This window comes from Habropoda laboriosa, unplaced genomic scaffold (genome assembly GCF_001263275.1).
Source record: "Habropoda laboriosa isolate 0110345459 unplaced genomic scaffold, ASM126327v1 scaffold92, whole genome shotgun sequence".
Lineage (NCBI taxonomy): Eukaryota > Metazoa > Arthropoda > Insecta > Hymenoptera > Apidae > Habropoda > Habropoda laboriosa.
In genome coordinates, this window is record NW_017100268.1 from 2736152 (window position 1) to 2758365 (window position 22214).

Sequence of the window (22214 nt, forward strand, 5' to 3'; positions counted from 1 at the left end):
TTTGACTTTCGCTGGATACAAGAATTCTTTGTACCGTCCTGACCATGGTTTTAAGTACTTATCTGCTCGTATTTCTGTCAATTTCGGGGTCCCGGCAGCTAAAACATGTTTACTTTGACGCCTAACCGATTTTACGACCTCGCTATATCGTGGCCCCGACTATATCTATTCCTGTTCTTACCTAAGTAAAACTAAAACTAACCCTGAAAACCTCGTACTTTCCACCCTAAAAATTCATTGCTAAAATCTCGAAAGCACACTTTCCCGAACTCCGAAAAATCCACATTTCCCGAAAAAAGCTCGTTCAACTTCCCAGAAAGCAGCTCAGACGAACCAACGTCTCGGCGAACTCCTATCCGCAAGAACCCCGTAAAAAACTAGCCGAATATCTTTCCGCTCTCCTACCCCAGAATCCCGCCGAAAAGGAAGCAAAGCAAGAGACGAGTAAGAACACAAAAGAAGCTAAAAGAGTAGAGGAAAAGGGAGCATCCTGTCGCGTTCGCCGTTTTCTCGGCTTTATCCGGCGGATCCTGGTCCTCTGTCGTTGTTGGAGCGCGCAAGAACGCGAGGAATCGGCGGCGGTGCGTGTGCACGCAGGCGCAACACCGATGGAAATCCTTGCCGAGGGTTGGAGTGAGTCAGACGCACGGCAAAGGGAGGCCGTTAATCGGCGATAGGCAGTCAGTCGGTCGGCAGCCAGCGCGCCACACGGACGTCACCTCGCGTTTTCCCCGCTTTTCCTTCACGCCGCGTCTTTTCAACTCCTCGTCTTCGTCGTCGTACCGCGTGACTCCTCTCGTCTAACTTCCTCATCCGCCACCGAATCTGCAAAGAAAAGAAAAAGTGTACTCTGATGAACTTTTTGAAAATTCTCGAAACATCGTTCGTATATCTCATTTGTTCGGCACTTACGAACGCGACGAATGGTGAAGTCGAGGGATGAAGTTAACCCTCGACGACGTTACCTGGCTTCTCGTAGTTGGAACACCTGCTGTTTGATTAAATTGCCACGTTTCCGAGCGGTGAGAGAGTTCGAAGAGGCGGTTAATTGAAGGAGGAGAAAAGGAGATCGATTGAAGTTTCGAGAGACACGGAGAAAGGGGTTGGTTTGGTCTCGGTGTCGGCCGCAGTGGCGAGGGAGTATCGATGTCTGGCGAGTTCGTATGACGAGGATCGGCCCGACAGGACATGACAGTGGACGGAACGTGTAATGGGAGTTGACAGACGGGCAGCGTGTGCGTTGGAGCGATGCGAGCCTGCTGCATGGAGATGAGCGAGGCGAAGTACAGCTGATGGTTACCCGTTACAACCCGATTCTTCGTTCATCCAGAATTCGCAGAGAAAGATCGTCCCGTTTTGCCTTAGCCTCCCTTTCTCCCATTTAACAAAAACAAAGAAAAGAAAACACTTAGGTGGTGTTTGACGAAACGCGAAATCCTCTACCTCGAGATCGTGATATATTTTTTGTATGTATTTTCTAAGAGCAAGAGAAACTGCCGGGTCTTCGAGTATCCGTCACGAGTCTTCCAGAAAGTCGATCCACCCTCGCGTTCTTCCACGAACGTGTTTCTTTAGATCGAGATCTATCGTATCCGAGGAAACTTGCGAGAAATTGTATTTTTCCAGAAGAAATTTTCGCGAATCTGTCGAAAAGAAGTACAGTGATCGTAGAACACGAGGCTTGACGAACGGCACGAGGTTGTTGGTTGATCGACCGGTTGCGTTGCAGCTGCAACGATTTCGAGACAGCTGCGACGAGACTGTCCAGAGGGTGGCGGCGGTGATCGTGGTCTGTTGCCACGAGGAGCGAAATCCTTGTCGAAGGTGACAGGAGAGGTGGAGTGTACGGGGGTGGAGGAGGAGACGACGAGGCTGGAAACGAAGGAGGTGGAGGGTGAAAGTGACATCGTCGATAGTGGTGGTGGTGGTGTTGTTGGTGAAAGTGGAAGAACAACTGTCAACGAAAACGAGCAAACCGACAAGAAAAAGAGTAATAATAATAATAAAAACGGTGGTAGTAAGAGCAACGTGAACTGCTCTGCGAATGGTGTTGGTAATAGTAGCAGTGGTGGACTGTCGTTTAGGGGTGGCACGTTACGACTTCTAAGGGGACTGGTGGAGGGCCCAATAGGCAGGGTGGCCGCACGAGTGCACCGTTGGGGAACGGCAGGAGGGGTCAATCCCTCTGCACCCTCAGAACGGGAATGTCCCGGCGGAGAGGGCACCCCCCGTCGGAACGTCCTCGACGCCACGAAGAATCGCCGGCTGATGGGCGCCAACCTCACTAAGCAGAGCAGGGTGAGTCGCGTTAGACAGAGAAGGGGACGCCGCGTGGGCTTCTACTTTCGACTGACGGCGTCACGCGTTCAGTTTTGTCTCGTCCTTTCTTTTTTTCATGTTTTACGGCGAAATTTTTGCCTGGGAGAATGGGGGATTTGGAGGTTGCAGATGGTGTATTCAGTTCGGTCTGTGATAATCAAAGACAGTCCAGCTTCGTCTAATCCTTTGCCTTTTCTTCGCTTACATACTCGACTACAAGAATGGAGAGATGGATCAGTTTTTCTTTTGAAGATTTGGTGGTTGTAGATGGTGTACTGAGTAGGTCTAACGGTAGTTATTGAAAGTTTCATTTTTCGTAATTAAAAACAGTCGAGTTTCTTCTAATCCTTTCCCCTTTCTTCGTTCAAATAATTGGCTGGAAGAATGAAGAGGTAGATGAATTTTTTGGTGGTTGTAGGTGGTGTGTTGAGTAGATGTAACGATGTTTGCTGAAAGTTTGATCTCTGATAATTAAAGACAGTTAAATACTTGGCTGGGAGAATGGAAAGGTGGACCGATTTTTCTTTTGAGGATTCAGAGGTTGTAGGTGATGTACCGAGTAGGTGTAACGATTGTTTGCTGAAAGTTTGATCTATCAAATTAAAAACAGTCCAGTTTCGTCTAATCCTTTACCTTTTCTTCGCTAAAATAATTGGCTGGAAGATGTAAATTGACAATTACTGCAACATCTTCGAAAGATAGACGATTATACTTCATCCTTCGTGCACGAATAGAGGAAGAAATCAGAGGAACGAAAGTAATCTATTACAGGAATTGAAAAGAATTTGTCAACGCACAAACGAGAAGAATTTTTCCACGTCTACATCCCGGACAATACGCGGAACGATAAATTACCACGCCACAGCTCCGCTCTTTACAACTTTCGCGTTCCAGTAAAGCACCAAAGTTCAAAGACAAACTAAACTACCCGCACAAGCGGAAGCACCAGTCCGTTCTATCATTTTTACTCCAACAGAAGAAGAAAAAAAAAGAATCATCTTCCGGAGTTCCTCGAGGAACGAAACGTTCCATTCGTTGCACGAAACTGGCCGGACAATTTGTCCCCGGACTGCCGGAAGTGTTTCGCCGCGAAATTCTCGTCCCGGTGAACTTGTTTGGATATTCGTCCCATGCCATAAACGATAATCGGGCAGAAAGTTCGCGCAGAGTTCTCCAAACCGGAGACATAACCGCTGTCCCGTTGCAAAATCGTCGTTGGCGAGTTCCGAAACTTTTTTAAAGCGTCCGTTGAAGGGCAATTCGAAGCGGCCGTAAAGGAAGTTGCGCAATAATCAGACGGGAAACCGCCATTCTTCTTTTTCTCCGGCGATAAAGTCGAACCCGGAAGAACGTTTAAGCGTAAACGGGTGGAAGGTAAAAATTTCGAAATGCCAGCTGGAAGAAAGTTTTTTTGGGTCAGATTTCTCCGACGAATGCAAATGTTTATGGTGGTGTTTGCTTCTTTGATCGTTCCAAGTTTCCGTCTTTTCTGTGTTCAAGAATCGTAAGTTTCAAACCTGCGTATACTCTAGGAGAGCTAGCTCCGAGATTCTTCGCACAGAAGTAATTCGAATAAGATTTTTCGTATTTTTGGGAATTGAACTTTTAAAAAGTGTGCAAATTATTTTCTACCTTGTTTGCGTAATTTCTCTTCAATTCTTCTGTCAGATTTATCAAATCTTCCAAACTGTCGTCGAAATCTAAATTATTTAAAAAATTGTTAAAAAGGAAATTGTCTATTGTTCGAATTCCAAGGTTGATTTCCTCTATTCCCGCGATCGAAAACGCTGTTATCGCACAGCTTCGCGTTCAGAATCGAGACACACGGCAGCTTCGACGCGGAACGATAAAAATGCGAGACGGAAGGGGAGGAGGCGAGGAAGAGAGAGAGAGAGAGAGAGAGAGGAAAAAAAAGAAAGTAACGAGGAAATTCATGGGCCATTTAAGCTTTGCCGCAGGTATCGCGAGTAGATATCTGCACCCATGAGAGACGCCCATTCACCGGTCGTTTTCCGTGCCGATGAATGAAGCATTCATACGCCTCGTACGTTCGTAAAAGTCAGAGTTTACTTTGACGATCTGAATCGCGCGCACACGGCGTTCTCGCCCGATTCAGACCGTGCTACGCGCCTCGCCAATTCCTATTCATCCGGTCTCTCGATCGAGATTACCGGACCACTGGAAGGTAGATAAATGAAACGTTGTTCAAAGAAATGTCGCATTGTCCCTCTTTTACTATTCCAAAGATTTCTCCGCGATAACCGGTGCACGAGGTATCGTCGGTGTTGCGAATGAAAGGTGGGAAGTGTCGGGGAAGCGAATTTTTCGTGAAACTTTTATCGTGAATTTGATATTAAGGTTAGAAGTGAAAGTAAGAAGTACTTTGTAGCTTTATGAATTAGACGTTGTTTAAATTGAGAAAGAAAATAAAGTGTTCTATGGTGTTTCTCGAAGATTGTACGACGAAGCAGCTTAACGATATTTCTGTTTATTGAGCGTTAAGTTGCAAAACGAAGAAGGAAAATATTCCAAAAAAATTAGAAACTAGCTAGCAGTGAGGTATTAAAGAAAAATATTATAAAAAATAAAATTGACACCGTGCTGTCGGGCTATTTTTCGCGCGTCTTACACCTGCGCAGCGGGTGTCACATGCGTAACAGACGTCGCCTAGGTTGTTCGGCCGTACCGACGAGCCGAACACATCGGTATTCCCGATAGACCGGCACGTCCAAAAAAAAGCGAGGTCTTAGCCAGCACGAAAAATACTTTACGACACCCAAAAACTCGACGCCTCTCACACCTGAACACCACATGGCCTAAGATCATAAACAGACCTTCAACAAGCGATACAACAAATGTAAGAACAAATTCCCCACTTTCACACCAGACACACCCCAAACACACCGACAAAACCAATCACCGCACACTTCCACCACCTACGACAGTTTTCACACCACCAATCACAACACACACGTAGTTTATAAAATAGCGAACACCACACGACACGACACACAATTTTCCGATCGGTAAGCTTAGGCACTTCGCGCTCTGATCACGTTCATTCACAAATACATAGTTTTAACAGCAAACTGTTGTGCGTTAATAGTTCCGAATAGTCTTCCGAGCACTACCCGAGTCCTCTAACCCCAGTAGATTCCTTAAATGGTCTGACTCAAAAAGAGGGACAGTTATCGGTTTCGCAACAAGCACATCGCGATTCGTAACACGGGCAAACCCGAGCAAATTCCCAAAGTGAAAAAATCAGAATCAATTTCATCTTCTTCCGAGTCACAACTAGATTGCGATTTTTCACAAGCATAGTGTCGCTATCTTCTGAGTAATAACTGTCCGAAAACTCACTATCGTTGCAAGAATAATCTGACGATCTATCGGTAAATATTTCGTTTTCATCTCTTTCAGTATCACTCAAATCCATTTCGGCAATGGATAAATTTATGAAAACACGGTAGAAACCCCATCTTTCTGTGGGATTCCAGAGAGAGTCCTGACAAGTCTCCCGCTGTCGAGTATGCTTCGGACTAGAAAACTAGTCTCCCGACAGCAAGGTGTTAAGCCTTATATATAATAAAAAATGAAAGGCTCTAGAAACTGCACATTTACGTAACCAACAGAAACCAATAATTTTCATCTCACAGATGAAGCTAAATTATCTCGTCCCTTTAAAATCTTACCGAAAAGCAGTTGCAATAAACGTCCTGTCCAAAAGTGGCAAGTATCCAATAATTTGCAGACCTAAAAACTGCTCCTCCACAAACCGAACGAATTTCTCCACGAATCCCAAGAATCCATTTCACAAAACCGCCTGAAAATCTCTGCATTCTTCCCGCGGTGGCCTGAAACGCGATCCGCGGAGATTCTCTCTCACTTAGTATTCGCGATGCACACCAAAGAAATTACTCTATCGCCGTGGAAATGGCGATTTCGGTATTTTACGCGGCGCACGAAACAACGGTCCAAGCACCGCGTTATCATCTGCGGTGCACGGTTCGATGTAACGACGCGTATCAGCGCTGGCTCGCGGCGATAAATCGTCGCGAGAGTGGCTTTAAATAATACGATACCGTTGCCGGTTGAGTGTACGGTCGCACGAAACACGAGGGATTCGTGGAAAAGTGTCGTTGCCTGGCTTTAGTTGCTTCATTTTCGAAACGAACGGGGTCGATGCGACAGGTCGAAAGATCGTAAGTCACGGTTTCTTAATCGCGTTCGTGGGACTAATTAGCGGTTGATCGAAGGTATCCAGTTGAAATGGAAAGGTACGGTTTTATCAGACGAGTTTAATTATTCTTACAGAGAGGAGGAAATTTGCATTTGATCGTTGCCAGAATTACGCTGGAACATGCTTCGCTATTACCGCCAGTTCCTTTGATAACGGCGCGGAAATTATTGCAACGGGGAATGGTCGTGTGGACGGGTTTCGTGGAAGCCTAGATTTTCTCGAACGAAAATGTTTAGTTCGGATGATAAAATTGTGGAATGAAAAGGTGTCGTTGCTTTAAGTCGAGGGAATTTTTTACGGTGAGGATTAGTTAAAGAGACTGCTTCGTTGAATTGCATTATGAGAAATATGGGAATATTTTTGGGAAGAGGAAATTTGCACGAATTACTTATAAGAGATATTTGGTTACACTAATGGTACAGTTTTAATTCATAAATTCTACTGTTCTCTCGGTGTTTTTAAAAATCGCTCGCAATTCAGGAAAGCGAATGGAGCACAGACGGTACGTAACAATATTCATTGGCACGCCTAATCTCATAAAGCAACCGCAAAACTGAAGCTAGGAGAAGCAGAGAGTACACAGAGAGGCGGGAAGAATAATATTGAAAAAAGTGAAACAAAAAACGTGGACGAATTTAAATTATCATTATTACGGCTGCGATATTTCAAAGAGGAAAGTTTTAAAGGAAGCTTTAACACAGTGAAATCTTCATATGAATCCTCGTTTAAAGTAGAAAAAAAGAAGAAAGAAAAAGAGGAAACCTCTGGAGAATGGTTATTCTCCCATTCAGCGACACCGAAGAATTTCACAACGACAATAGGGAGCAGAGAAGCACGGTGGACAACGAAAGCAAAAGAGAAAGGCGGTGCAGAACCGCGACGAATGCGCAGATATTAACGCGTGCAACGACCCAGCTCGCGTCTCCTATTCGCATAACGAGTCGCTTTAACAACGCTTTAGAGTCACGAAGCCACGCCGGTAGAAACACACGAGGCCTCAGGAGTCGCGGTTTCTCGCGACAAACGTCGCGTATTTCCGCGCGCGAGCAGCGATGGATCGATCCGTAGGTTTGTCGGCAAATAAACGAACGGGTGGAAATCTGTCGGTGAAACAGAAAAGTACATACGGCTCTCTGTCGCATTTTGCAACGTGAACGCCGAGGTCGAGAGGTGTTAATTATCCTGTTTGCACAGTTCAACCCGCAGCTCGATTGTTTGACGTGGACACCTTTGATACGCGCTCGATTGTTTGGCACCCGGGTTTTATGACGGCTGCGAACTTTCGACCTTCTTCCCGTTTTATGCAAATCGACCGTGAAATTCGTGGTTTGCGTTTTTTGCCGTTTTCTTCGAAACTGTGTTTTGGAGGTTTGGCTTGGAGGATGGTTCTTCGAGATTTATGAGTGAAATGGGGGATTCGCGATAGGGTTGACAAGGGTGTGTTTGTTGGAGATTTAAATTCGTGGATGTGTCGATACTTTTTTTTTTAAAGAAATACGTGTAAATTTATCGTGTATGTGCATACATACATTCGTTCTTCCCAAAGAATTAAAAATTGACTTTTTGCTACTATGATCTATTCGTTCGTCTTGAATGGATGCTGCATGCAAACCTGAACAAATGTGAAAGACGGAAGACCAGAGAAACATATGGAATAATCGAGTGTACATTTTGTTACACACTCGTGAAAGACTTAAACGCGCTCTAACAATAAAGAATATTAAAAAATCGTTTACACAGTTGGAAAAACGAACCCACCAAACAACAAGGGTTGCTTTAACCCTTTACTTTAACTCACTCACACTTCTCACCCTTGAAATTTTCAATAACCCTGTTGTTCCGTCGCGCAGGTACGGAACGCGTGGGGTCTTCGTTGACCGGGTTTATGGCACGCTCACTTTACTTTAACTCACTCACACTTCTCACCCTTGAAATTTTCAATAACCCTGTTGTTCCGTCGCGCAGGTACGGAACGCATGGGGTCTTCGTTGACCGGGTTTATGGCACGCTCAGAAGGTTATTTTTGAGAAGAAAGACGCTTCGTAGCTCCGCGAAAAAATAAGTCATTTCTTACAGAACAATGCCTTTGGAATTTCGACTTTTCCGCGTCCTCAATAACCGAAGACGTGTCATAAACCAGGTATTCCTGAAGGGTCAATCCACACGCGCGTATAACGGCACTTTCGGCCGAGGGTTGACCTGGCGGGAATTTCCGACGCGTCACCGAAGGACAGCGAAGATTCCACGCACCCGCAGGTAGGGCCCCACTCCTTCCAAGGAAAAGCGCGCTAAGGGCGCAATGGAAGGGTGGGTGACACTCAAGGGGCACGTTGATTGGTAATTTGTGCGTACGTGAAAAACCAATCAGCGTGCCTTCTTGCACTTGGCGGGGGAGTCACGGCGACTCCGGTAAATTTTCGGGACTCGAGACACAATTCGCAAACAGTCACTAGGAGGTGGTCTAATGAACTTTACTCAAATCAGGATGTCGTGCAAAGTAGTTTATTTCGGACTCTATTACCGAAGCTAAGAACCGACTCCCGTCGAATGGACAAAGTATATCGCTGGGCCGAACCGATGGGTACTCCGGTCTGGTGCTTGTCACTCGCCAAGAGGCGCAGGCCAAGCCATAAACCGTCCCACTTTTGAACATCGCAAAAGAACGCGACGCGACACCTCTGTATAACAATTTTAAGTAACTAAACATCTTTGAATGGTACAGATACCTTAATTTTGTCGCTTTAATTATTAACACATTGACTGTCAAATAAAAGTGAAGTTTGAAAGGGTTAAAGAAACGTGGAATTGGCAGAACACGCCTGACGATAAAGCGATCGCTGACACACTTACGTCCCCGTGGAGCCGAATTGCGAGCGCGGAAGGCGCGAAGAAGCTTGCAGGATTTATCACGATTCCTTTCCCAGCGACGAGTGGCGTGGATCAGCGGCACGTGACCTAGCTATCAATCCCTCTGCTCCAGACCAGCAGTAACGTTCACCTGCCTTTCCAGCTTTTACTTTCCCTCTCGATCCCCTCGGCAAAAGAGGGGTTGGCAAAGAGGAGCGAGAGAAATCCGATCGTGGCCGAGAATTTGCTCACGCTCTGAATTATTGAGCCTCCGCTCGCTCTTTCTCCTTCTCTCTGTGGCGAGCGTACACGCGATCATCGCAGGCTCGCTCATTAATAATTTGTCGCTCGATCAGCGAGCCCTCGAACGAACCGTTGGCTCGCTTCTCTCCCCATCTAACACGAGCTGACGTCGATTGGCCGACGAGCTGAAGAGAGAGGTGCTTCTCGCAGCTTCCTCGCGGCTCGCACGTGCCTCGAATGAAACGCACGCGTGCACGCGCGACGCACTGAGTCACCGGGGGACTTTGAACCGAGCATCCTGCCCGCCGAAAAATCCAGACTACTAATGCCGAAGAGGTGAATGGAAGAGAAGTTCGGTGGAGCCTTTGGTCGCGTGGGATTAAAGGTGAACGATTCCTTGAGACTCTGTCACGGTGAAATAGCTGAAGTTTTGGATTTAGATGTTTTTGGGGAATTTGCGGAATCGTCGAGTGTACCGAATTGTGCGATTTGTGGATTTTTGGGTGAATTGGAATTTTTCTGTGATCAAAGTGTTTAGTTTCATTATGGATAATTTGGAAAATTGCAATTTTTGAGAGTAAATGTAAGAGTGTGGCTGTTGAAACTCTTGAGTAGAGAATTTAGAATTTCCTGGCGGATGCATAATTGACGAGTGCACTGATTCGGTATGCCTTCCGAATTGCGAAGAAAAAATTCGACAGACTATTCCAAGGAAGAAGAACGTGCATACTAAATCTACATTTTAAATACAGAACAAGTTTGCACAGTATTGTAACACGTTACACGTATTAAAGCTGTTAAAGAAGAAGGGTTGAAGACGGGAAATAACCCTTTGGTGATTGATGATGCAGCGGTCGCGTTTAAGGAGCTGGGTTATAAATGAATCTTTCGTGATAAATAGACCAGCGATCGTATTTAAGAAAATTAGACTTATCAATCATAATTCCGTGTCGTACTCGAGTTATTAACTTATCTCTCGTTTATATTCCAAGGACCGAGAGAACGAGAAAGTTTCAGCGATTAGCTCGAAGAGCAGCGTAGAAAGGGTTAACCAAGGTTGTTCTAATCAATGTACCAATCCTTTCGATACACACCTGGGAATCTTGTTAGCAGCGTGAATTTTTCACGCGTTGCACGTGCCTCGAATGAAACTCATGTGCGGCTGCTATCGATCGACGTGGCCACCTTCGTGTTCGTTGTGTAAACGTGCTACCTTTTAGAATACGTTAATCTCTCTGCCTCCCTTCGTGGACACTGTTACCTTCTTTGCGCCAGACGTGATTCCTCTAACGAATCGAACAAACGAGCAAACACACGCTCTCTTTCTCCGTCGGAACGCGCTCTCGACGCAAATCTGTCGATCTTTCATCTTCTCTGCGTGCTTTCCTCTTGACGACATGATAAAACTTCTACCCCGACCCCGGGAAGAATATAAAAATGCAGGAAGAAAGGCCGGGGAAGTCGTTGAAACGTCCGACGGAAACGATATAAAAGCCGTCTTTCGAGGCTTTTATATCCGCGTCCATTTAAATCCTCGTTCGCGAAACGAGAGCTACAAAGTCGGAAGTGACCCAGGTTCCGTGCAACGCCGGCGTTGACTTACCGTCGAACCGAAGAAGGACAAGATCGCATTACTTGCCGGAGCAACCCCCGAAAAAAAAAAGATAGAAAGAAGAAGGACGACGCAGGGGAAAAGAGAGAGGAACGCCGTACGTCGGGATTTAAGGCTCCATAAATCCGCTCGGGAGCATCCCTTAAGCCCTATACGCGGTGGTCAGTCGGCTTTTACCAGATTGTATTCAGCGATATCTCCCGTTTCGACCCTCGACTAAACGCCTTCCACCTGACTCCGTTTAATGGACCACCAGCTCTATTCCTCGATCGCGACGAATTTACGCGCGGACGCTTAACTCTCCCGTGCTCGCTGACAGCGTTCTCCGAACGAGCGGAATTTTCTGGGGAGATTGAATTCTTCCGTGAATTCTCCGAGTGAAATTGAAGGAGAGGAGAGATCGGGACTAGGGATGATAAGATTGACGTTGTTCTTATCCGACGTGCTTTCGCGGGATTAAGTGAATTTAGTGGAGGAAAGGGGATGCCTCGGGAGACAGGATGATGTAAAGCATGTGTGTTAACTTTTGGGAGATTGATGGAAACATTTATTTGCCAGTGTTAAAATATTATTAAAAATATATCGAATTTTAGCTATTTAAAATGTACGTGTTCACAGAGGCTTTAGGACCGTTACTAAGCAAAAGTATCTTTCCTCTGTAGATCCTAATGATTTTTATTAGAGTGAAAAATAATTGAGGTCTTCGATGGAAAGAGGGTGCATACGCCAAAGTGTCATTTGAAGTTTTCGTATGCAATTGGATCCAAAACAGAAGTAATACGTCACATAGACCCAAGTGCCCTTTTGTCAGAATTCCTTCCAATGCTTCACCGTATCCATGACTAAAATCACCAAAAATATTCGAACGAGACGTCGTGTATCCACAAGTAAATGGGTTTCGAGAAACCTAAGGAATCGAACTTCTAGCAACTTCGTTCCACCAATCGAATCAGCCTCTCCTCTCTCTCCGCCGAGCAACTTCACAGTAGAACAAAACCCTAATACCCGAAGCTGAGGAGAACGCAGGAAACTCCGGTAGATCACAATTGAGGATCGTTTGTCCAAGCAAGAAGAGAAAAAGTGCAGTAGTCTGGCATCGAAGAAGAGATTCACCAGCTTCCAGCAAATAAAATAACGGATCTCGAAGGAAATTCTTCCACGATTCAAACGAAATTGAAACATTAAAGAGACCAAGTAGAAGACTATCTCTCTTCCTCTCTTTCGACTGGTTTAACTTGGAACCACCGATACGAATACGGTCGTCGCTCATTCTCGAAAGTTCGAACCGATGGCTGTGGCAATTCGTTATCGACGTCGATAAGCGCAGCACAGGCACATCGAGTTAAATCGCGTGAAATACTGCTTTCGGCACATTGGTCGAGCGCAATTATTGATAGGGCCAGGCGGCGGTGGACTCTCGCAGCAGAGAAGCGTAGGAGGAGGCCTCTCCTAGCCGCGCACAGAATCGAAAGGGTGCAATCAATGTACCGTGGAACGCTTCGATTTAAATTCATGAATAATTCCTCCCACCGGAGCCCTGGTCGAAGATCGACGAGCTCTCTTCCATCCTCTTCCGTTATTTTTTTCTTTTCTTTTTTTTTTACCCCGCTGGATATCCCTCCTCTCTGCCCTTCTCGGTCGAATCCAAGAGCTTGCGTCTCTTGGTTTAATCAAGGAAATGTCGGACATGGAACACAGCGGAATCTCGTTCGATTTTAGATAGAGATCGCGTGATGGTTTGAAGAGGTTCGCGTGGGATGTGACGATCGAATTTGGGGATTAGAAATAACCGATAGTAAGGAAAAATTGTTGTGTGGTCGATGTAGGTTATCGTCGAGTGAACAATATTTTCGTGCCTCTCGATTCTCCGCTTATTAGTATATATGCGATAAAAATAATTGGTGAAATGATAGAATTGTAGGTTGATGGAAAATTTGCTCGTAGAAATGGTTCATTAAAAACCGTCATTTCGGAAAATCGAATTATCAGAAAGCAATCAGCGTTCGAAATTTCATCCCCATCCCCTTGTGCACAGAAATTGTAGGCGCATCTGCTATTTTCTCCCCAAAAATCGTCGAAATTGCGATACAAACATCGTGGATGCATAAATTCCTATTACGAAAATAAAATAAACGAATCTACAAAATAGGTAAATGCATCTACCGATTCTCAGAGGGTGCAATTTATTTCCGTTCTTCCATGTAATTCGAACAAGATCGATTCTACCGTAAAATCCTGTAACGAACGACCGTTCACGTGAACAATCCTTGTCCGATGTGTATGTATAGACGTTCAGTTTGCGTAAGTGTACGAAACATTCGAATGAAAATAAAAGCAGGAGAAACGATGAAGAAATCGTGGACGAAAGTTACATCGTCGAAAGCATCCCTTGGAGAGGTGGTGGATCGACGTTATCCTAACGGGAAGACGCTCGTAAATAGGACGTATTTGCCTGGATGTTTTATTTGCTCGTTAAGCTTCTTTTTTTACGATTCATTTCGCGTGCCGCGGAGGCGCCGATAAATCTGCTCGCTTGTGCTCGTTCGAGTCGAAAAGCGTCCACGATAAAATTCGCCAGAGTCTCCAGCGCGTCTAGAGGGGCGGACGTAGCATTGAAAATTATCATGAACGCGAGGGGAGAGAGAATCACAGCTCGCTCGGTGAACATCTGCAAACAGAGGAAGAGGAGAGACTGAGTTAGAGAAGGGAGAGACGGGAGAGACTGAGAGAGAGAAGGGAGAGACTGAATGCGAGAATGAGAGGAAGAGAAGGGAGAGACTAACACAAAGTGGGAGAGAGAGAGAGAAGAGAGTGAAGGGAGAGACTAATGATGAGTGAGAAAAGGGAGAGACTGAGAGAAAGAGAAGAGAGAGACTAACAATAAGTGACAGAAGGGAGAGACGGGAGAGACTGAATGCGAGAATGAGAGGAAGAGAAGGGAGAGACTAACACAAAGTGGGAGAGAGAGAGAGATGAGAGTGAAGGGAGAGACTAATGATAAGTGAGAGAGTGAGAAAAGGGAGAGACTGAGAGAAAGAGAAGAGAGAGACTAACAATAAGGGAGAGACGGGAGAGACTGAATGAAAAAATGAGACAAAGAAGAAGAGATAGACTAACAATAAGGGAGAGAGTGAGAGAAAGAGCGAGTGAATGAACGAGTGAGATGAGAGAGAAAAAGATATGCGGCTGGACGTGGAGGAAGATCAATGGACTTGAAGAGAAATGAATTTGCACATGAATAAGACTGGATAGCTCGAGCTCGAGTTCTTGGTGACTGTTATGGAGGGCAGTGGGACGACGATCGTGGATGATTCAAAAGGGGGGAACTGATTTGATGGAGATTGAATAATGTCGGGTAGAAAGAGGATAGGACGTACACGTATAGGTTCTGTTAGGTTTCTTTGTTTTAATAGAGGCTCTTCGCGGTTAATGTCACAGAGATGCATGTTAAAGGGAGAGATAAGGTTCGTTAGTTTAACTGACAGAGACGCTGGTTTGGCTGTTACAGAGAGAGGCTACGCAACGAGATGTGGAACGCGAACGACGACAACGAATGGAGGCCGAAGCTCGGGTACGCGAGGCTACGGCTGAAGCTGAGAGAGCACGCTCCAGGGTTCATCATCTTCAGAGAGAGCTGGCCAGGTAAGGAGCACCTTTTATTTAATAATAAACTAGCTTAAACCACCTGTCGTTTTATGAGCTTCTCGTATCTCGAACATCAGCATTCGTGGAAATATGAACATCCACCGATAATACGTCGAAATTAACTCACAGTCATGTGCAATTTACAAATTCACGCGGATAATTTTTTGTTCTAATCACCCGCTATACACGATATTTCAAGTATCAAGGGGATGAAATCAGGGGAAAGGGACAAGATCTCTTCGGATACCCGGTTCAATATTTTCGACAAACATTCTACAACTTGTGTCACAGAAGTATAAAATACCACATTTAAAAAAACAATCCATTTTTCCAGAAAACCGAGTTAAAAAAATTGCTCCCAAAATTCACTGACGCATCAATTACACTTTTAATTTCCCCACGCGCGGTGTTTTTACAGCACGTTCCAATTTAATTAAAAAACATGAAGCTTACACGTAGAAAGAGAAAAAAAAAACTCCGGACCCATTGGTGGAAAAAGAAGAAACAAAAAATACGTGTATCGAATATGAATCGAGAGAGAGAGATGGAGTAGTCGAGATCGATGGGATACAGGGGAGAGAGTTGCGCGTGTGTTTAATCAGTTTCCATCGGTTTCAAGTGAACTCGTGAATTTCATCCGGCCATTTTAAATTGACTGCAGCATTTAAAAAAAGAAAAATGTAAAAAACACAGAGAAATACATACGTACATCGCGACAGTGTCGATTTACGATGAATCTGGTACTCAACGTTATATCCCCATACTCAGTGGTCACGTGAACTCGAATCAAGGTGTCCAATGAACCACAGAGAACTCTGGCTCGCTTCGAGTCCTGTTTATACGAGAATCCACGGTCTCCGTCGATAGGCAGGAAAAGAGAAACCAGGCCTGTAAATCGATGCGGTTGCCAAACATCCGGCAATAATTCGAGGCGCTTGTCCGACATCGATTTCTCCTTCCTTCGCCTCACTCCCCCTGTCTCACCGTCGACTCTCTATCCCCTTTACACCACACACGTGTGTGTGTGTGTGTGTGTATGTGTTTGCATCAGGGTTCGCGAAAATCGCTTATTTCATCGAGCCGCAGACAGCACTTTATTTCCCGTGCACCAGCTCGCCGGAAAAGTATCGCCGCGATATAACGTATAAATAATGAGACCGCGTTTCCCACGCAATAACTAGCGGATTTCATGGTAAATCATCGATACTGGCGCTTCTCCAATAACGTATCGCGCGAATAGCCCAACCACCCTCTGCGGATGTACAAGGTGTATCCTGGCTAGTCTGTACAAATATCTCTATTAATTCGATTAATAAGGGGATATATTGCTTAGACGTGTTTTATGGCTGCGAGAAAGACGTAACGTGGTAGCAATAGATCATTCAGGGTGGAGACGTAGGGGAGATCAATTTCATTTTTTCAAATGAAACGTCCAATTTTTTTAGAGATAGTGGCGTGAGAGAGATCTGGAGAGCAATTTTTTTTTTTCAAATGAAACGTCCATTTTTTTTTTTTTTAATGGAGGCATAGGAGAGATTTGGAGGTCAATTTTCTTTTATTTTTCAAATGAAACGTGGAATTTTTTTTAGGGATGGAGACAGAAAATATCTTTTTAAAATATCATTTTCGAATGAAATGTCCACTTGTTTTTAGGGATAGAGACGTAGGCAAGATCTAGAGATCAATTTTCTTTTTGCAAATGAAACATCGAAATTTTGATTGTCAAATTTAATAGAACAGCGAATTCTGCGCAAGGTAGATTTATCTTAAAACTAGTCATTCCTTGATCACCAACAACTCTCACCCCCGCTCTGAACCTTTCGCAAGGTACGATACGAATCGCGATCGATCAAACGGTAGATAAATCGTGAAAATTCTACCTAGAACAACGTTTACACTCTCGTTGCCCCCGCTGTATCGCACAGATTACCGTGTGTCCACGTTCAATCACGAGATTCGCGTGTTTGTTCGACACGTCAACCCCCGCGACTCGCGGAATGTTTCACGTTTTCCGGTCTGATTGGGGGATTGTTTTGCGGTCGTTTAGCATGACGACACGACGAGAATTTATATCGAAACGGTATTTATCCAACTACTTTTCCAAATACATTTACTCTTTTCTATTCGAACGATTTTACGAATTTTTCACTCTTATTTTCGAATTCCTTATTCCACGGAGAAATGTGTAATAGCGAAGGATAGCATATGGCCGGAAGGCGAGAGGTCGACGATAATTCTTTCATATTGGACCTTTCCCGATGACAAATCTCGACGTCGGAAATGGTATCAACCGGATATATTACCGGCGGATATCGGAAACTGGAACTGTGACGTTAAATCATAAGAGGTTGTTCGTTTCGCTAAAGCAATGGTTCTCAACGAGGTACGCCGTGAGAGATCAAAAATCGCTAGATCTAGGAACAAAATTTCATTTATACATCCAATTTTAATCCTTAAATATGAGTTACTCCTAAACTACCTGCTACCTGAAAAATGATTCTTTCGTACCGTGCTCTTATTTATTCGGTTATAAGGCGTCACGGTCTTTTTTCAACCCAATGGGAATGGGATAAAGAAGGCTCCTTTTTTTGACTGATTCTGTGTTAAACAGGGCTGCTTATATATATTTTTCCGTAGCTGTAGGTTCGAGAAAAAGATCAATCAACGCTTTTCCCAAAGTAAGGTCCCTTCCGCGAGTTTCTATTGGCAGGTAAAGACCGGCGTCGCAGGTCAACGTGGGGGGTCGTCGGTCGCGTCAATTTTTCAAATTTTTTGAAATAATTTCTTATCTTGAAATAATTTCAAGATAAACGTAATTACTTCTTCTGCAGATCAACGAAATAACTATAACCACAGTTCTATCTGTCCACGCAAAGTGTACACCAGTTGTACACACATTTGCAAAGAGGTACATCGCGCATAAAAGATCTGAGAATCACTGTGGCAAGGGATCGAGTTCACGATCGGAACAAAAATCGGCGCTGGTCGAAAAATCGTACTGAAAGCTTCTCGATGTGATATAAATCACGAACGATACACCGGTAGTTGTAAAAGAGAACTGCCAATATTCGAACAACTTCATACACCTTACTTTCATCTAGACGCACTTCTACGTTCGATTCGTTTTATCATTAATCAAAACGCGTACCGTATAACCGATCGCGTGTTGCATATCTTCTTATTTCCTCACCGCGAACAAGAAACGGATTAAAACAGTCCGTTAACAAATCTTATCTGTTCTTTATTTTACGCTTTGCACAGGATGGTAACGTCGATGTGTAACGATCGAACCGCGGAGAATTTATGGTCTCTCCACGGTAGCGCAGCGTGGCCTGTGTTCGATTAGAGAAATCGATTTCTTTTGCTTTCGCGGGGAGGAACTTGAAATTCAGAGACGTGAAATCGATCGAACGAAAAATGTGGGAAAATAGAGAAAGAAGTAGGAAGTGGAACTTTCGTTCGTTATTATTGTCCCTTTAATATACGCGATCGACTATTGCCGCTGCAACGAGATCCCCAAGGATCGAATAATTGCTTAATTATCCGCGATTCATTAGTCATGTCCAATTACACGCGGCGAGGCATTAAACGGAGTATCAAGTGCGGTGTAAAATACAACGTTAAATCGCCGCCGCCTAGCCTGTAAATGGCGCAAAATTTCATTCCCACGTTCGATTGTAGCCGCGCGAAACACCGTGGAAATAGGCCGGGGCTATTCAATTTCGAAAATTTTAATCGACGCGACGCGCTTGCCAGTCTGCGCGCCAACCCGAAATAGATTGTTTTCCGGTGAATTCGCTAAGCTTGTAATGCCCGGGATTAACGGTCGCAATTTCGACTAATTGAAGTTCGCCGAATATGGGATCAGTTTTTTTCTTTTACATTCGAGCAAGGATTAGCAATTCTGCGCTTTGACAGTGTTTTTTGGGGAATAGTTGGACGTTTCTTGCGAGTCATTTTTTTTTGTAAGGGTTGCTTCAAAGTGTTACTCGTTTCTTTTCGTGAAATAAAGATTAGTTCACTTTCATGATAAACACCAGGGGGAATCGGTCTTTGTTATTCATGAATTAACCCTTTCGTGACCAAGTAATTGTTTATTTACCAGAAACGATCGTCGTGTCTGTAATCGATACTAAATTGTGATCAATTTTTCCTCGAGTATACTCAAGTGATAGTTAAGGAAGTTAACCCTTTTGCTACGGCATAATAAACATCCGGATAATCCGAATAACGACGAGGTATTCCTATTAAACCCAAAAAATGCTGCGGAAAAAATGTAAAATTAACCCCAATTAATATTATTAAAAACTGAGATTTTAATCACTTCTGATTTATTATTAAACCTCTTAATAAAGGATATCAATGAATAAATCTACCAATAATAGCAAATACTGCCACTATAGACAAAACATAATGAATATGACCAACAACATAATAAGTATCATGCAAAATAATATCAATAGATGAATTAGATAATATAATACCAGTTGATCCTCCAATAGTAAATATTATAATAAAATCCAGTGTCCACAATTTTGAACCATAATATGTAGCCAATCAACTGAAAACTTGAATTCCTGTAGTAACTGCAATAATCATAGTAGCTGAAGTAAAATAAACTGTAAATATATGATGAGCCCAAACAATAAATCCCAAGGAGGCTGACGGTAAATTTTCAACTACGGCTGCAAAATTTCTCATTTTGGCCGCATCGTTTTAAAATTCGGTTTGTCGAGCGCGGTGGAAGTGCGTAAAGGATAAAATGAAGTATTAAATTATGGTGCAAGTGAACCAAAAGGCTCCAACAGTATAGCGCGAATAAATTTTCAAAACGCCTATAGGCGCCAGTAGTAATGAAAGGGTTAAACACACCCCAAAGATACATATTTCTTTCTTTATTTCCAAATGCAAACGCACTGCAGTACACGATACATCTTACCGAAAACAAGAAACTGCATACGATAAACAAAAAAAAAAAATTAGAAGAACGTCGAACAAGAAGAAGACAAAAAAATGAAACAGAGAGAACACTTAATGTAAAATTTGATTCGAAGTGAAATTCCGTTTCTTCCGTAAATTTTCTCACCCTGATCCCTCAGCCGCGCCGCATTTACGCCAGCAGTACCTGCAATAGTGTAGCAACGAGCTCGCGTTGGCGTAAACAGCGTTGTTCAAACGATAAAAAGTCAGAGACTGTGGAGGCCAGCCAAGCAGACGGCTGCGAGAGAGCACGTTAAACCGGAGCCACGCGATCTCTTTCCCCTCGTAGTCACGTCGAACGCATCTCGGAAACGGGACCCGGGGTCGAGCCTCCTGTTCGAGGGGGGTTGCGCTTGCCTCGTGGCAGAATGCCACGAGAAACGAGACGCGAAACGGTGCATTGTGCGTGTGCGGCCCACGACAAAAGCACCGATGCGCTTCTCACGCGGCTCCAGTTGCACCGGTGCAGATGCACCGTGGCTCGTCGATGGCCTTTGCGCCTCGTTCAACCGCGAGTGTTCTCGCGGATTATGGCGGATCGTTATGGTAATGCCGCCGTGTCGTTACAGCGATCCCCGTGATCTCGCGCTTTCACGCGTTCGCCAGGGAGGAGCCGTATGTGGGGGAGATAAAGAGAGCAAAAATTGCTCTTTCAGGGTGGAAAAGTTAGTTTCGTTTCGCGTTGCTCGACGTTAGAATGCGGAAGCACCTGACGGAAATCGTATCCGTTCGAAATGTAAAGGGAAATTTTTGGAAGAGTTTGGGTGCAAGGGTGAACTTTAATTTCGTTATTAAAGTTTAATCTACTAATTTAATTATTAATGTTTATTTCTTTTAGAACAGCGGCATACTGAGATTGTCACATTGTCACCTGTAAAAAGTTCTTTTAGTATTTTTCTTTACTGGTAGTTGTGAAATGAGCCGTTGTTTTTGAAAGTGGTAATAAGTCCATTTTTGGGAAAAATGAGTTAATGGTAGTTTTAGTCATATAAAGAAAAAGAAGACTGATCTAAATACATAATTATTTAATGGTTAATTTAATTCAGTATTTTTATTTCTTTTTGAATAGTGAGATGTTAAAAAAAATTATTTTAGTTGCGAAATGAAAATTTCAGAATGAAATTTCTCCTTTTCTTATGTTGCATGTAATATGTTGGATGTTTCTTTTTTGGGGGTTAGTCGTATAACTCGAGGGGATGCATTTGAAGAAAGAACGTCCAGATGAAATTCCATTGATAAAAAGGCATTTTGCGTTTCTCCATCTTATGGCTTGTAAGCATGTCTCCTTACGATTTTTGCACGATGCTATCCCAGGCCGGTGAAACGAATTTTTATCGCGACTCCCATTTGGCAGCAGCATCGTATTTCCCGCAGCCAATAACCCTCGAAAACCGGGATAGCACGCATTATATCGTGGAAGTTTGAATTTTATCAAGAAACTTCTTGGCCCCCTGCCTGGACAGTAACGTTACATCGATTGGATTGTCCGCGAGCTCGTACTCCTTTGTAATCCCTTCTACGTTTCACTGGAAACGAACAGAAGAAACGAGGCGTCACATTAAAATACTTAAAAAAAGGGAACATTTAATATAAGTAATACGTTTGAAAAATAGACGAGAAAATGAGTATGACACTAAATCATATTCTTAGTGCTGTCTACAAATTTAGGGGAGAGTCGTGCAGTACCGGCCGCTCTAAGTTTTTGTACTATAACTTGGGCTAATGTTGGTAAATATGAAATTTCAAAAAAGTAATCTGTAGTACAAAGGGTGCTTAAACTCTGGTTAGAACTCTGGCAGTACTGAAGAAAACAGAACGTCGTCGGAATATGTTGCTCAGGGCTACAGTATTCATTTGTTTTTCCATCAATAGTGCAGTCAACTAACACTCTGGTTAGAACTCTGGCAGTACTGAAGAAAACAGAACGTCGCCGGAATATGTTGCTCAGGGCTACAGTATTCATTTGTTTTTCCATCAATAGTGCAGTCAACTAACAGTATAAGCGAGATCTAGCTTTGGCCAGTACTGCACGACTCTCCCTATCAATGGAAAACGAATTTTCAATTCTCACATTTTTGATTTATATAGAAAAGAATATAATAAAATTCAGTTATTCCTGAATGAAATTCTTACCACTGTAAACTATTTTTCTTTTCACAAAAAGAGGGGTTTCTCTCGCCCCTTGACACGTGAAACTTTCGAAAATGAAACTTTCGTTAAACGAAAAAGGATATTTTTTTAATTTCAATACTAATTGATCTGAATTTGCCTGACTCTACCGCGAAACGATTTCGTCCAGTCAGAAGTGAGCTCGAAAGTTCGTTTGGA

The 22214-nt window shown here is 43.8% G+C and overlaps 1 protein-coding gene across 1 annotated transcript in view; it reads left to right on the forward strand.

Annotated features, from left to right (window-relative positions):
- Positions 1-22214, forward strand: part of LOC108573407 — a 134263-nt gene that overhangs the window by 78518 nt on the left and 33531 nt on the right. The window contains exon 3 of the mRNA XM_017935848.1: positions 14770-14903. Within this exon, the coding sequence (XP_017791337.1) occupies positions 14815-14903 (89 nt within the window). The 5' untranslated portion in view covers positions 14770-14814. The remainder of the gene's footprint in view (positions 1-14769; positions 14904-22214) is intronic.